General features: G+C 39.3%; 1 protein-coding gene and 1 non-coding gene across 3 annotated transcripts in view; both read right to left on the reverse strand.

Moving 5' to 3' along the window:
- The window catches only part of APPL1 (adaptor protein, phosphotyrosine interacting with PH domain and leucine zipper 1), a 32,754-nt gene extending 21,676 nt beyond the window's left edge, over nt 1-11,078 (reverse strand). For both annotated transcript variants that reach the window (XM_065933442.1, XM_065933441.1), the window contains exons 1-5: nt 10,932-11,078; nt 3,046-3,144; nt 1,764-1,823; nt 1,173-1,244; nt 197-284 (exon numbers count right to left, since the gene is read on the reverse strand). In XM_065933442.1, the coding sequence (XP_065789514.1) occupies nt 197-284; nt 1,173-1,244; nt 1,764-1,823; nt 3,046-3,144; nt 10,932-10,985 (373 nt within the window). In that variant the 5' untranslated portion in view covers nt 10,986-11,078. The remainder of the gene's footprint in view (nt 1-196; nt 285-1,172; nt 1,245-1,763; nt 1,824-3,045; nt 3,145-10,931) is intronic.
- TRNAG-UCC (transfer RNA glycine (anticodon UCC)) lies at nt 5,194-5,266 on the reverse strand. Its single transcript has one exon. It is a non-coding gene; the product is annotated as a tRNA-Gly (tRNA).
- Nucleotides 11,079-16,778: the final 5,700 nt, after the last annotated feature.

The following is a 16,778-nucleotide window of genomic DNA, read 5'->3' on the forward strand; positions in this document are numbered from 1 at the left end:
AGTGGCATCTTACTCATATCAGTACTCCTCAGTATATAGCTTAACATCTAGCAGGAGCCCCTATAAATGTTTAACAATTGAAGTAAAAGTGACACTTGCTACAGTCATAAATGGTTAAGGTGTACAGTAATACATATTTTATAAGCAGTGATCTTCTGACAGCTAATGAAAGTAAACATAAGCTTTAGTTCAATACCTTTCAGATCTCTTTCTTTAAACTGGGTAATGGGGAACATCATGGCATCAGCAAGCTGCGTTGAAAGTACCGCATGACAAGAGCTAAGCTGGTAAAAGAAAGATCAAAAAACCCAAATAACTAAAAAGAGACAATCAACCAGCATTATGGAAATTACACAAAATCTAGTAAGAAGGTATTGATACAAGGACTTCAATGGCATCCAGCAGTTTAGAGTCTGCGCTTCCACTACAGGGGTCACAGATTTGATCCCTGGTTGGGGAACTAAGATCCCACTTGCCCTGTAGTGGAAGCGCAGTTAAAAAAAAAAAAAAAAGATGTTGATAACATTTACATAAAAAGGGAACACTAGTATCACATAATTTTGTGATAGTCAAAAATATTCCATTAAAAACTCTCAGAAGAAAACACGTGATAACCTTGGATTTAGCAATGACACAAAAGCACAAGCAACCAAAGAAAACAGAAACTGGACTTCATCAGAATTGACTTTCATGCATCAAAGGATACGATCAAGAACACAAAAAAAACAACCCACAGAATAGCAGCAAATGTTTACCAGTCACGTATCTGTTAAGGGAAATGTATTCTTTAAAATGAGGAACTCCTAAACATAGTACTAAAACACAACCCAATTAAAAAACAGGCACTGGCAGTCCTGTGATTAGTTAACAGCTTAACTCTTCTCTCCCTGTCTAAATCAAACAACACAATGAAAGGCTGAATGTTACATGAGAGTCAAGAGAGCACAATTATACACTTATTCCTTGAAAACAATTTGCTTTAATCAGACATATATAGTGTTATTTTTATAAGACAGTCACCAAGATTTGGAGACAAGGTCCTTCTTTAAATAGTAATCTTTTATAATTGAGATTTACTCATAAAAATCATAAAAGTTCCCAATAAAAGCTAAACAACTTGAGTAACTTAATTATAAGATCACTTATCCAAGCAAAATAAAGTAAGCATTTACCTCATCTATAACTTTTGAAAATTGCTGCAAAGTAGAACTCATAACTTCATCATCACCTCCCAGTGGAAAACGCTGAAAAGTGAGAAACAGAGATGAAGTAAAGGTCCAATGCTCTGTCTTTTGTGACTGGCACTATAATTTTCATTTTTAAATAACTTCAGAAAACTTCACAAATTTTGAATAAGCTCTAAAAACATCATTTTTATAAAATAGTGTAATTCATAGAATTAGTACACATTCATTAAAATGTCTGCTAAGTAACCAATCAACATGATATACAGGAATGCACACCACACTAGGAATTCAGAGATTTAAAATTAGCTCCAGTTCCTCTGCTAGCCAGCTGTGTAACCTTGAGCAAGCCTCAGTTTCTTCATTTGAAAAAACAGGCAAATCAGATAACCTCTGTCTCTAACATAAAGTCATTAAAATTAGACATAAGTGCATAATGGAATTCCAATGGCGTATCAAAATTACCTTCTATGAGTTCTAAAATGCTTAGAATTACTGAAAAGAAATTCTGTTTATCTATATAGATACTGTATCACTACACATTTTAAATCATATTTTTAAAACTTTCATATACAGTACCTGTTTTTCATATTCTTTTAAAAGTTTTGAAGTCAGGTGTGTTGCAGCACTTAATTCATTCTGGAAAAGATTAACATTCAAATTAACACAATAGTACAGATAAAGAAAGAAGTTTTAATTGAAGATACCTACGCCACTTTTATTTATCACTTAAATACTGTACAACATGTTCTCTTAAATCACTGGAAAGGGAACTACAACTAAAACACTTTAAAGGGAGACTCAAACCATGAAATAGACACCATCAAGGAATTTAGCAGTGTTTCAGACATGTGCTTTTTCTTTTCAGCTAATAAAAACTAATAGTTAAAGCTAGAAGTAAGCTGTATATACTGTTATTTTGCAAAACCTTAAGACAGTCTACAGTGTTGACTTATTATCCCTGTTCTCTACATGCTGATACTAGACCATGAAGCATTTAATAACATACAACCAAAATGTGGTCGACCTAGTCACGTGTAGTACAGCAATACAGCCATATGAAGGTAATATTTTTTTAAAGACTTTTTTCAGTGATGAGTATAATGACAAATGTAATTTTTCTTTTGCACATTAATCTGTGTAGTCAGAAATCAAATTCTTGAGAGACCTATCACTAAGAAAAATAAATAGCTATCACAGTAACTTTAAAGTACCTAATGAACGTTTGAGTTCAGAAAGAAGAAAAATTAAGGAGGAAAAAAAAAGAAACTGGTGCTCTTAATTAATCCCAAGGAGAGCTTATCATAGGACCCAGGTTGCTGTTAAAGCTTATAATTAAGGTGCATAAACACAGCCTCAAATCTTTTGTCTGTTCAACTAAAAAATCTAGTTGCCTTCTTTTAAAATTCATCTTCTGATACCTGGGAGCTACATCTAATCTTTATTGCCTTCTAACTAGATAGAGGCTAGCTACTTATAAGTCCTTTGCTCAAAAAGGGGAAGTATCCCATAAGATTAAAAACATGATTAGAGAAAATACTGGTGACAATATGGGGTTTTCAGTCAAATCTTAGGCAAAGATCACTATCAATGAATTTAGCTAAGAAAGTCCTTACTGTGTTTGGGGAAGAGGAGCCGATGCTTCATCACTTTTGTAGTGCTACAAACTATACACCAGTAATGGAAAAGTGAGCTCTGTAACACAAAATACTGAATCTTCATTCATCTATTCAACAAATGTTTATTACTCTGCGACACAGGCAGGGCTAAACACCAGTAAATAAGAGACATACTATTTCTGTCTCCATGGACTTAAAAGATTCACTTTATAAATGCACTGAGTCAGCCTTTAGTTCTTTACCTGTGCATCATAAATCCGATGCATAGCCTGATACAACTGGTTCATATAGTTGGAAATAGCTGTGGCATCTTCTTCAAATACACCCAGTAAAGACCTTGTCTGTATAAAACAAAAACAGTAAGTTTATGTTAACCATTATATAAATCAAGTGGAAACCTTTTTTTTTTTCCCCTAAAGGAAGGAAAAAATCATAGGATACTAGAACTCTTAACAGTTCTGAGTTTTAATCTATTTTCTCTCTTTTGATAGAAATGCCAAGATATCGGAGTTCTTTATTCTCAATTTCACTTCATTAAAACAGAGAGATTTTCCAACTATGTCACAAAACCTTAGAAAGAACCACAAAGGTATATATTTATGAATTAGAAAGTTTGCAATTAAGACTAAATCTACAGACTCAGATAAGAATAAATTAACAGTACTGCATGTATAAATATTTTAAATATCTTTTCTCAGGATAATTTAGTAAGATTATTTCTTTTTCCAGTCTCTTCTAGTTGTATTGATATCAAACCCCTCCCCACTGCAATCCAAATATCACACCACAATGCCCCTTTCCATCCCCAACATGGCCTATAAAATGCTAACAAGATTTTTTCTGAGTGCAGACTTTGGGGTTACTTTTTCTTCTTCTTTATACATTTCTATAGTGCTAGGCTCTTTGTTGTTGTTGTTGCACAATGAGCATGGGCATGTAAAAATTACCTGCACTTTCAGAGTAAAAACTTGTCAGTCAGTAAATGTTAAGACTGTTAGATATAAGGAAAGAGCATATCAAGGCAAACTATGATCACCTTTTTATATCCCATAGGCAGGCAAAGAATTAAATTTCAACAATTATTGAGATAATTACAGCTTAAAATCTAAAAAGCAACTTTGTACTTTTATTGTCAGTCAGTTCAGTGGCTCAGCCATGTTCAACTCCTTGCGACCCCATGGACTGCAGCACACCAGGCTTTCCCGTCCATCACCAACTTCCGGAACTTGCCCAAACTCATGTCCGTGGAGTTGGTGATACCATCCAACCATCTGATCTCTGTCATCCCCTTCTCCTCCTGCCTTCAATCTTTCCCAGCATCAGGGTCTACTTTTATTGTACAATTAGTTAATTTACACCTTAGCCTTAGAAATTGGTTTTTAAAAATCAACTTCTTTCTTAGCTTCCTATTTTCAGAAGAAGCAGCTAAGTCACTATGATTGAAGGAAAAAAAAAAGCAGCACAGTATATGAATCCAGTTTATCTCAGTCCGGTACTTCCCAATGCCCCAGAGATTTAAAAAGGAAAAAAATTTATACGATCTGAAAAGAAACCAAAGTATGCTTCAGAGATTTAAATCTGACAGAATTTTTTTTTTTTCTTTTTGGCTCTAGTGCCCTACTCCCATTCCCCAAGTGCTATTTTAAGATGTTAAAAAAAGAAAACGTCATGAAATCTTGTTTAGGTAATTCCATTCCTAAGAAAAATCTGCCACTTAGGTTTTTCTTTTTATCTTCAAAAAATGATCATTCTAATTCAAAGAATAAAACATTATGCAAAAACATGTAGTAAACTTAAAAAGATGTTCTTAGCCTCAAACAGGGTTGAAACAGCTTCTCTGTGTTTTTAAGTTCATAATAGCAAGTTCAAAATTGTATAATGACTGTTTAAAGTTAGTAGCTTACACAAATGCAATCAATATGGTACCATTTCATAGAATCTATGATGACATCCACTATGAGCTGCACCAGTTTTATGGTGGCTCAGACAGTAAAGTATCTGCCTGCAATGCAGGAGACCCAGGTTCGATCCCTAGGTTGGGAAGATCCCCTGAAGTAGGAAATGGCAACCCACTTCAGTATTCTTGCCTGGAAAACACCATGGACAGAGGAGCCTGACGGGCCACAGTCCATGGGGTGGACATGATTGAGCAACTGAGCATGCACGTATAACAAAGAAAATAATGCTGGCAATTAAGCTATGAATTCAGATTTTCTTATGTTTTGAAGTTTTTACTTTATATTCATGGCAACAGATCTTTGGCAGAATTTTATATATAACTCTCACATAAACACAAAAAAAGAAAACACAAGTTGCCTAAATTAATACAACTCTAAAATTTCAATTTTATTTATTTATTTATGTTTGGCTGCACCATGCTGCATGTTTCTTTCCCTGACCAGGAACTGAACCTGTGCTCCCTGCATTGGAAGTACAGAGTCTTAACCACTGGACCACCAGGGAAGTCCCTGTAATTTCAACTCTTGTATTTTTTTGACATAAGAGTCATCACTAAAAAAAAAAAAAAAAAAGAGTCATCACTAGCCATGTTTTCCCATCCAGTATTATTCTGTGCCACAAGCAGGTGACAAATATTTCTTAGAAGCGCTCCACTTTTATCTTCAGTATTTTCTTCCAAACTATTGATATCCAGTCAGCAAGTTTTGACGGCAACACTTGCTTCATTTTACCAGCTGTCAAAGAAATATTTTCAGACAAAAAACAAGACTGATAATCCTTCAAGTGGTTGTTAAATTGATTTGTTGGCTCAACGTTGAAAAGTTGCACTTGGTCAGCCATGTGACTAGGAGAAATAACCAAGTGTGTACATTTGCAGGCAATTACAAGTAAAACAACATCAAGTATAAGAGGCATCTCAATATAAGAGATATAAAAATGTGAATTTTAAAAAGTACGCCTCATATTTTATGAGTATTTCACATTATGCCAAAGAGAAAAGCCTCCATTTGAGACTGGAGTTTGTCTTCCCAGTTAGGGCTTGGATGAATCATTGATATTTATCTACACATAAAATCAATTATTTTTTAAAGATCATCTCTGTTCTTACTGAGACTTCCTGATGGCTCAGGCGGTAAAGTGTCTGTCTACAATGTGGGAGACCTGGGTTCGATCCCTGGGTGGGGAAGATCGCCTGGAGAAGGAAATGGCAACCCACTCCAGTATTCTTGCCCGGAAAATCCCATGGACAGAGAAGCCTGGTAGGTTACAGTCCATGGGGTCACAAAGAGTCGGACACGACTGAGCGACTTCACTTCACTTCACTTCTGTTCTTACTAAACAGAAAGTTTCTGACTTAAAAACAATATATAAACATGGATAAGGTATCTAGTATAGGCTTCAGATTTCCTACTTCAACAAATGATATCTTTTGCAGAATGGTACAGTTTGAGCAAGATAAACCTAAAAATGTTTTTGTTCAATTATCTGGATTTGGACTTGCAAACATACCTCTGTTTTAATACTTAGTTACTGTAAAGTAAAACTAAAAAGAGGGGCTTCCCAGGTGGTGCTAGTGGTAAAGAACCCGCCTGCCAATGCAAGGGAGATAAGAGAACAAGGTTTGATCCTTAGGTTGGGAAGAACCCCAAGGTGGCAGCCCACTCTAGAATTCTTGCCTGGAGAATCCATGCATAGAGAAGCCTGGCAGGCTACAGTCCATAGGGTCGCAAAGAGTTGGAGATGACTAAACCAACTTGGCGCACACAACAAAACTAAAAATAACTGTAATTCAGGGTAGTCTTTCACAACTTCCAAGTTCTATTTTATATAGCAGTTGGCAGGCCACGTTTGATTAGGATTAAATAATTTAATAAATACGTCTATATCAGGAGCTTTAAAAGTTTTCCTCCTTTCTGTTATCAACTTCTTAGACTATATGCTAGACAAATCCTGTACAATGACATTGTACAGGAGACAGGGATCAACACCACCCCCAAGAAAAAGAAATGCAAAAAAGCAAAATGGCTCTCTGAGGAGGCCTTACAAATAACTGTGAAAAGAAGAGAAGTGAAAAGCAAGGGAGAAAAGGAAAGATATACCCATGTGAATGCAGAGTTCCAAAGAAGAGCAAGCAGAGATAAGAAGGCCTTCCTCAGTGACCAGTGCAAAGAAATAGAGGAAAACAATAGAATGGGAAAGACTAAAGTACTCTTCAAGAATATCAGAGATACCAAGAGAACATTTCATGCAAAGATGGGCTCAATAAAGGACAGAAATGCGATGGACCTAACAGAAGCAGAAGATATTAAGAAGTGGTAGCAAGAATACACAGAACTGTACAAAAAAGATCTTCACATCCCAGATAATCATGATAGTTTGATCACTTACCTAGAGCCAGATATCCTGGAATGTGAAGTCAAGTGGGCCTTAGGAAGCATCATTATGAACGGATCTAGTGGAGGTCATGGAATTCCAGGTGAGCTATTACAAATCCTAAAAGATGCTGCTGCTAAAGTGCTGCACTCAATATGCCAGCAAATTTGGAAAACTCAGCAGTGGCCACAGGACCAGAAAAGGTCAGTTTTCACTCCAGTACCAAAGAAAGGCAATGCCAAAGAATGCTCAAACTACTGAACAATTGCACTCATCTCACACGCTACCAAAGTAATGCTCAAAATTCTCCAAGCCAGGCTTCAACAATACATGAACCGTGAACTTCCAGATGTTCAAGCTGGTTTTAGAAAAGGCAGGGGAACCAGAGATCAAATTGCCAACATCTGCTGGATCATCAAAAGAGCAAGAGAGTTCCAGAAAAAATCTATTTCTGCTTTATTGACTATGCCAAAGCCTTTGACTGTGTGGATCACGATAAACTGTGGAAAATTCTTTAAGAGATGGGAATATCAGACCATCTGACCTACCTCTTGAGAAACCTGTATACAGGTCAGGAAGCAAGTTAGAACTGGACATGGAACAACAGACTGGTTCCAAATTGGGAAAGGAGTACATCAAGACTGTATATTGTCACCCTACTTATATAACTTATATGCAGAGTATATCATGAGAAACACTAGGCTAGATGAAGCACAAGCTGGAATCAAGATTGCCGGGAGAACTATCCATAACCTCAGATATGCAGATGACACCACCCTTATGGCAGAAAGCAAAGAAGAACTAAAGAGACTCTTGATGAAAGTGAAAGAAGAGAGTGAAAAAGTTGGCTTACAGCTCAACATTCAGAAAACTAAGATCATGGCATCTGGTCCCATCATTTCATGGCAAATAGATGGGGAAACAATGGAAAACTGTCTTTTTTTGGGCTCCAAAATCACTGCAGATGATGACTGCTGCCATGAAAGTAAAAGATGCTTACTCCTTGGAAGGAAAGTTATGACCAACCTAGATAGCATATTAAAAAGCAGAGACATTACTTTGCCAACAAAGGTTCATCTAGTCAAGGCTATGGTTTCTCCAGTGGTCATATATGGATGTGAGAGATGAACTATAAAGAAAGCTGAGCGCCAAAGACTTGATGCTTTTGAACTGTGGTGTTGGAGAAGACTCTTGAGAGTCCTTTGGACTTCAAGGAGATCCAGCCAGTCCATCCTAAAGGAGATCAGTCCTGGGTGTTCATTGGAAGGACTGATGTTGAAGCTGAAACTCCAATACTTTGGCCACCTGATGCGACGAGCTGACTCACTTGAAAAGACCCTGATGCTAAGAAAGATTGAAGGCGGGAGGAGAAGGGGATGTCAGAAGATGAGATGGCTGGATGGCATCACTGACTCAATAGACATGAGTTTGAGTAAACTCCGGGAGTTGGCGATGGGCAGGGAGGCCTGGCATGCTGTAGTCCCTAGGGTCACAAAGAGTTGGACATGACTGAGGGACTGAACTGAACTGATGTTAGATAAACAGTCCAGATAAAAACAAAAATTTACATCCCAGAGCATTAATCTCAGCTCTCTATATAAAACTACAAAAGTCCAACAACAGGACAACCATACTAAGTCAGTCAAGGAAACATGCAACCTTTGAGTTGTTTATTCAGTATGTAATAATGTGTGAAGATACTTATGTTATGATGTGCAGTTAAAGCCAAATAAAAATCATTATGCACAATATAATATCAATCACATTAAAAGGTGTAAGAGAAAAAAAAAAAACCTACAAAAAAGAAAGCAAACTATTAACAGAGTTTGCTGCCAAATACTAGACAGGTAACTGTGCTTTCTGTAACTTTAATTTTTCTGAAGCAAACAACTATTATTTTTATAATCAAGTACAAAGATTAAAACTTTCACTATCTATAACAGGTGAAATTGAGAGAGTTAAGTGACTTGCCATAAAGTAGAAGGTACCAACTGGCAGTAAAGATTAAAACCCTTATATCCTAAATCCCAAAGCCAGGGCTTTCATTCTTGCCACAAGTTTTCCCCTAGAATTGCTTCCCAATGTCTTCCCTTTCTAAATCCCAGTTGTCCCAATTAACTTTCCCACATAAATATTAATTAGCTCAGATTTATTACTTCTAGAACTTGAAAGACTATCAATGTGGCTATTTCATTAAAAATTAATACTAATATGGCACATGCTTGTAAAAAACAGAAAAAAAAAAAACAAAACTAATGCTCAAGTTGTAAACTTACTGTGTGAAAAACTCAAGAAATTAAATAAGTTAATAGATTATACCCTCCTCCTAAGTCATGGCTAAGGGCACTGTGTAACCCATTCTGAGCAGTCTTTATGAGCAGCTGTAAAAGCCAGGCCAGGTAAGAGAAGAAAGGTAAGGCAGCCTGTTGAGTCTTATAAAAAAAAATAAAATGACAAAGTGTACCTGACCAATACATCCCTGAAAATTTTTGCTAAACATCTGAAACAAATGTAGCTTATAACTTTATACTACAGAAGTCATTAAATATTTGAACTGGCTATTATTCTGGCAGTCAAAATAAGCCAAGAAGTCGGTCTCTCTTTGTGTCAGTATAGGCTGATAAGAGTACATTACCAGCAGGGATCAGGCCTGTGAAGATAACTTTCAGCGTGAAAAAAAACCCAATCAATTCTACAATCAGAGCCCAACTCCAACTTGGCAGTCAAAACTGGCACCATATCCATGCCAGACAAGACATACAGGAAAGTGGGATCTAGCCTCTCCCTCCTGTTCTTCTGGAGTCATATTAAACCATCAAGACACATGAAATATGTGCAACTGTAGTTCTAAATGAACATTTCAGAAAACTATCTTCATTCTAAGTGGTAGCCCAACAGCAACATCGTCTCGAATCCCTTATTGTGTAAGAAGACAGGCCTAGGGATGAAGTTTCTCAGCCCAAGTTCCAGCCCCCACCAGCATGTTTTTTTTTTTAACATAGCTGATTTCATTCTTCAGTACTGAAAACATAAGTCCCTGTTACGTCTTCCTGTCTTAAGGAAGAGACTATCTTAAGCTACAGGAACCACCCCAGCATCATCCCCAATGCACAAAACACGGAGCTTTTATTTTGATGAGTTTACTAGAGACAAGTCTGCAACCCGGGCGCAGCAGTCGTGGAGCCGCAAAGGCGCCGTACACCTCTCGGCGTGCACGGCCCGAGTGACAGCGGTTGCACTCAGGGTCACGACACTCGGCCCGGAGGCTCTGGGATCTGTGACGGGCTTCGCCGAGGGCTTTCCGCACGAGCTAATCAACAGACTTTCAGTATTCCCCCCCCCCCAAAATCGTCCATGTCCTTTCCTAGCCTGGTCAGAAATCATTGAGTCTACAGGGTCTTTTCCCCTCCTGCATTTCCTCCGAAGAGGTTTTCGAAAAGAAAATTCCAGGATCTGGATTTATCACCTCACATCACAGCAATTAAAAAGCATCTTTTGTCAAATACAAGGGAGCCCCGCGTGCGTAGCGACCGCCGGGCCCACCAGCCACGGCGGCGGCGGTTCGGTCGCCGCCCGCCGACTCCCAGACCCCGAGCGCGGCTTTCGGCCCAGCGACACAGGCCCACGCGGGCCTCGAGAGGGCGGCCCGGCCTCGGCAGCTCCGGGCGCCGCCCGCGACCGGCAGGGATACTGGGGGGCGGCGCCCACCTGGGCCAGGGCGGGCACCTGAGGCCGCGGCCGCGCCAGGCCTGGAGTCGGCCAGCCCCGCTCCTTCCCTCGCCTCCCGCCGCCTAACCTGTGGGCTGTCCTCCAGCGTCTCTTCGATGGGCAGCTTGTCGATCCCCGGCATCGTGGCAAACGGAGGGCGGTGGCAAGAGACGAGGCGGCCGCCCACAGCTCCCCGCACCCGCCCGCCTGCAGCAGCTGACCCCGACCCGCCCTCTCTCGCTGGCTCCACCGCCCTCGCCGGGCGCCGAGCGGCCGCGCGATGGCGCGGGAAATCCCGCCCCGCCGGCCTGCCTGCTCCGCCTCTCTGCGCGCTCATTGGCCCGCGACGACGCCCGTCAGCGCAGCGGGGCTGGCCCGGAGGTTCCTTCGCTACTCCCGACTCGGCTGAGAGATAGGGACTTGGAGGAGGCGAAGGCGGCTGAGGCGGCTTTCTTTGCGCACCTAGAGACCAACCTTTTGCGAGCGATTGGCTATAAATCGTAGGGAACCGTCTTACCTCAGCAAAGCGTGCGTCTCCTGGAGCCAGAGCTTCGAGTGAGGACCGTTCTGGGGAAATTGGGGCGGTTTTACTTCTCCCTCAACATTTTTCGTCAGAGACCACTAAAGAGGCCTCTCTGCAGGCGCCTTTAGTTTCCTCAGATTATAACCTTCCCAACTGCCCGCAGCGTCCAGTCTCCCCTCTCCAGCAAAATGGTGCTGGCTGACTCAGATGTCTGCGAGATTAGTTGTGTTGTTTACTTGGCTTTCTGGTAAATTCGTGGATAGTAGACTCGAAAAGAATTTTTTCTGAGCACTTGGGTATCAATATATTCATTTAAAAATCCGACTTTGCTGCCACTTCATCAGTTCTTACCTGTTCTTGAGAGACTGACATGCCACAATTCAGACTTCCATATTTCTTATTAATCGTAAGTGAAAATATATTTTTAAAGTCAGGTACACTGATTTATTATGTTAGTAACTGATTAGCATTTCTGTTAAAGTTTTGGAAGAATATTTAGCTTCTTCAGCATCTTTTTTTTTTTTTTTTAAAGAGAGATAAGGTGAGCTCTACTTCTAGAACTTGATCTGGATTAGAGCTGTCTCTTTTGTCCATCTTTGTGTCCAGATTCTTCATGGAAGAAACTTTATACAGAGAAAATGGCAGAATTACTAGTGTCTTCTAAATCAGTTCAGTCGCTCAGTCGTGTCCAACTCTTTGTGACCCCATGAACCAGCCATTAATCCCACTAGTCCATCCCATTTTCATTCAAGAAATATAAGAAATGTCACATAAAGACTATTAGTTGCCCAGTTCCACAGATAAATTGGAATGTATCCAGGTATGGTGGAACAAATCCAAATACAATAACTGGAATGGAAGTTACTTACTTTAAACTAAAACACTAGATTTTCCCAGGATCTCTTAAAGGAAAAATAAGATCAAATTTTTAAAGTTTTCCCAAGTAGACTTGCAGTGTAGTTTCACGGAATTATTCATAGCTTTCAATAACTTTCAGTAAGAGCTCTCCCCTTAAGTTGTTTATGAATGAGTCACCCTGTATATGAGCTCTTTAGTTTCTGAAAGGTGGTTTGGAATCAGTTCCTACAGTGTTACTGGTTGCCAGCTGCTTGAATGTACTGGGCATCGGCATGGTGCAGATCTCAGCAACACAACTCTGGCTTTGGACATTTCTTGTCTACTCTATCAGCATAGTGGCATGCAATCTGACTCTGAATTAAGAAGACTTTCACAGTAAGTGAATTCTTGGTTGAACTGTGATTAGATTGTAAGTGAACGAAAAGAAAGTTAGTGACAATTGATAAGAATCAGGAGTAAGTGACAAATGAAACCAAAGTGTAAGAAAGAAGAGTAATTATATGGTGTAACGAAAGTTTGACCTGTTAACTTGGCCAAACCAAATAATTCCAATGAAAAATTATCTTAGGTATCTGAATTATCTGGGTGGGGTATTATCGTCAAGTTAAATGTTTTCCTTTTTTGTATGTTCCATGCTTCTAAACTGTATTTTTGTAAAGGGTTCTCAAGAGGCTATTATATTATCAGACAGGGGCAAGGAATTCTTCCTGGGTTCAACTGATTAAAAAGCAAACAAAAACAAGTTGACTATTCAGTTGTGTGGAGAGGCAGTTCAGTCAAATTATAAAACTAGAAAGACTCTTAAAAGGCTTTCTACTTGGATTCTGTAGCTTTAGGCTACTGTTCAGTCTGCTCATCCAGAAAAATAATTGTATTTCCTGTGTTAAAACACGGCTAAAGTTGCAAGATTGCAGTTTCCTTTGATAGCTAGTATAAGTTTAATCAGCCTAAGTTCTGTGCAGTTGATCAAACTCGATTTCTTTTATAAAGGAAATGAGGCTTGTTCAGAGTATGCCTCAGGGGTTCCTAGAGACTCAGGTGTGGGTAGCATAGTAAAAAAAAACTCTGGCCAGCTAGTTAATTTTATGGAAGGCGAGGCAGGATTGAACGACATCTGCCAAAGAATTCACTGAGACGTTTCACACATATAATTTACAACAAAAAGATGTACAGTTTGGTAAGTAGACTTGTTAATTATTAGTCTCTTAAAATTATATTTGCTCTTCTTATAATTAGGCTTTTACATGATACTTCTTGGAGTTCTGGTCTGTGGTATTATATAATAGGAAAAGATCCAATAACCAAAATGACAGTGGTGTTTTATTTTTTAAAATGATCCCCATAGGTTAGTGGTTACCAAACTTAGGCACACATAAAAGTCATCTGGGGAAGGTGAAAAGACAGCCCTCAGATTGGGAGAAAATAATAACAAATGAGGAAACAGACAAAGGATTAATCTCAAAAATATACAAGCAACTCCTGAAGCTCAATTTCCAGAAAAATAAACGACCCAATCAAAAAATGGGCCAAAGAACTAAACAGACATTTCTCCAAAGAAGACATACAGATGGCTAACAAACACATGAAAAGATGCTCAACATCACTCATCATCAGAGAAATGCAAATCAAAACCACAATGAGGTACCATTACACGCCAGTCAGGATGGCTGCTATCCAAAAGTCTACAAGCAATAAATGCTGGAGAGGGTGTGGAGAAAAGGGAACCCTCTTACACTGTTGGTGGGAATGCAAACTAGTACAGCCACTATGGAAAACAGTGTGGAGATTTCTTAAAAAACTGGAAATAGAACTGTCATATGACCCAGCAATACCACTTCTGGGCATACACACTGAGGAATCCAGATCTGAAAGAGACACGTGCACCCCAATGTTCATTGCAGCACTGTTTATAATAGCCAGGACATGGAAGCAACCTAGATGCCCATCAGCAGATGAATGGATAAGGAAGCTGTGGTACATATACACCATGGAATATTACTCAGCCGTTAAAAAGAATTCATTTGAATCAGTTCTAATGAGATGGATGAAACTGGAGCCCATTATACAGAGTGAAGTAAGCCAGAAAGATAAAGAACATTACAGTATACTAACACATATATACGGAATTTAGATAGATGGTAGCGATAACCCTATATGCAAAACAGAAAAAGAGACACAGAAGTACAGAACAGACTTTTGAACTCTGGGGGAGAACGTGAGGGTGGGATGTTTGGATGCATGAGTCAAGTGCTCGGGCCTGGTGCACTGGGAGGACCCTGAGGAGTCGGGTGGAGAGGGAGGTGGGAGGGGGGATCGGGATGGGGAATACATGTAACTATATGGCTGATTCATGTCAATGTATGACAAAACCCACTGAAATGTTGTGAAGTGATTGGCCTCCAACTAATAAAATAATATTTAAAAAAAAAAAAAAAAGTCATCTGGGGGAGGTTGTTAGAATACAGATTATGCTATCTTCAGCCTAGCAGAAGAGTCTGATGCCGTTGGTCAAAGGTAGGGCTGGGAATCTTGCAGGTGAGTCCAAAGCAGCTCATCCTCAAACTGCGTGTTGAAAATTTCTCTCCAGAATGGAAGATAACCATTTTCCTTATCCAAATAACTGTGTATTTTAGACTATTAAAGAGTCAAGTAAACATTTAGGAAAGAGTCTTTAGTTCTAGCTGAGGGTGGTGAGAGGGGCACCATTTCCAGAATCATCTAGAGAGCTTGGGAATCCTACTTCTTTAAAATATCCCCTGAAAGACTCCATCAATCTCAAATTCTGGGGTAATTCATACTCCTTTTAAGAGCGTAATGTATACTGCAAATAATTCTAGATGTTACCTAATAAATCACTCCTTAATGAGACTCACTTTAACAGATAATTCAGGTTTTTTTCTTACATCCAACTGAGTTGAACAAAATTCAAGAGTATATTAATTGGTAATTGGGGATCCTGAGTCACTTCCATCTACTCTAAAACATTTGAACCAGTGGTAGAGGTGGGAAAAGCTTTGGGCCAGTTGGGAGTAGAATAAAATGTTCTGAGGAATGTGTTGCAAAAAGAGGTGGGTGGGCAACCAGGACTATCAGATTCTTCATTGTGCCAGTGCAAGCCACCCTCTGGCCTTGTTCTTAATATTAATACTATTGTTGTTTTTGCTGTTTGCCACAGCCTTAGATTGTATATATATGACTAAAGCACAAATCCTTAGAAAGGCAAGTTCTATAGCTTCTACTTCTTGACTCTGAAAAGAATGAAACTTTATTTCTAGGATAATTGTATATGGCTGTTTCTTTTATGGTCGCCTTGATTCATTTTTGGAAGATGAGAACATTGTAAACTAATTTTTTTCATCAATCTGAGAACCTTGAAACCAAGAAGCATTATTCCTGTTTCTTTGGGGAGGTGAATAAAAACATGAGCATGAGCTCATGGACATGGACTGTGGAGCAAACCTAGCTGACTTGAAATCTTAGCTTCAGTCTTTACTAGTTTTGTGACTTTAGGCAAGTTATGTAATTTCTTTGTGTTTCCATTTTGTCATCTAAAAAGTGGGGCTTAATGTAGAGAACCTGCGTGGTAGAGTCCAGAAGATGTTTAATGAGCTATCAGAATAGTGTTGGGCACAATAAGTTTTCAGTAAGAATAAGCTAAGTATTCTTTTTATTATTTAACTGTTAAATTTTAAATGTTTTAATGCTTTTAAAGCAGCTTTCATTTTCTTCATTTCCCCCTCTTTAACATAACTAAAGAAACCATTGTTTTTTAAATCAGAAGACTTTCCTCATTGTTGTAGAGAATCTGGATAGTATTTTAAATAATATTACCGTTATCCTTTCTAGTGTTTTATCACTTTGATTTAGAGACTTTTGCAGCCAAAAAAAAAAATAATAATAATCAATCAATATATATTGTGTTATTCTGGAGGAATGGTGTAGGTACAAAACCAGCAGAGGCTATTACTCTGTTTTTTGGTCTTTGTTTTTTGGTAGTGGGGAGAGGGGAGATTCCCAAAAGTTGAAAGACATAGGCCTTTATGACATTACTACTCCCCAGAAGTTCTCGGGAGCAATAGGCAAGTCATTGGAGAAGAGACTGCTGTTAGAGAAGCCAATAAGTCCTATGACTGGTTCAGTTCAGTTCAGTTCAGTTCAGTTGCTCAGTCATGTCCGACTCTTTGCGACCCCATGAATCGCAACACGCCAGGCCTCCCTGTCCATCACCAGCTCCTGAAGTTTACTCAAACTCATGCCCATCGAGTCGGTGATGCCATCCACCCACCTCATCCTCCATCGTCCCCTTCTCCTCCTGCCCCCAATCCCTCCCAGCATCAGGGTCTTTTCCAATGAGTCAACTCTTTGCATGACGTGGCCAAAGTACTGGAGTTCCAGCTTCAGCATCAGTCCTTCCAATGAACACCCAGGACTGATCTCCTTCAGGATGGACTGGTTGGATCTCCTTGCAGTCCAAGGGACTCTCAAGAGTCTTCTCCAACACCACAGTTCAAAAGCATCAATTTTTCGGTGCTCAGCTTTCTTCTCCATCCAACT

This window comes from Muntiacus reevesi, chromosome 4 (genome assembly GCF_963930625.1).
Source record: "Muntiacus reevesi chromosome 4, mMunRee1.1, whole genome shotgun sequence".
NCBI classification, from domain to species: domain Eukaryota; kingdom Metazoa; phylum Chordata; class Mammalia; order Artiodactyla; family Cervidae; genus Muntiacus; species Muntiacus reevesi.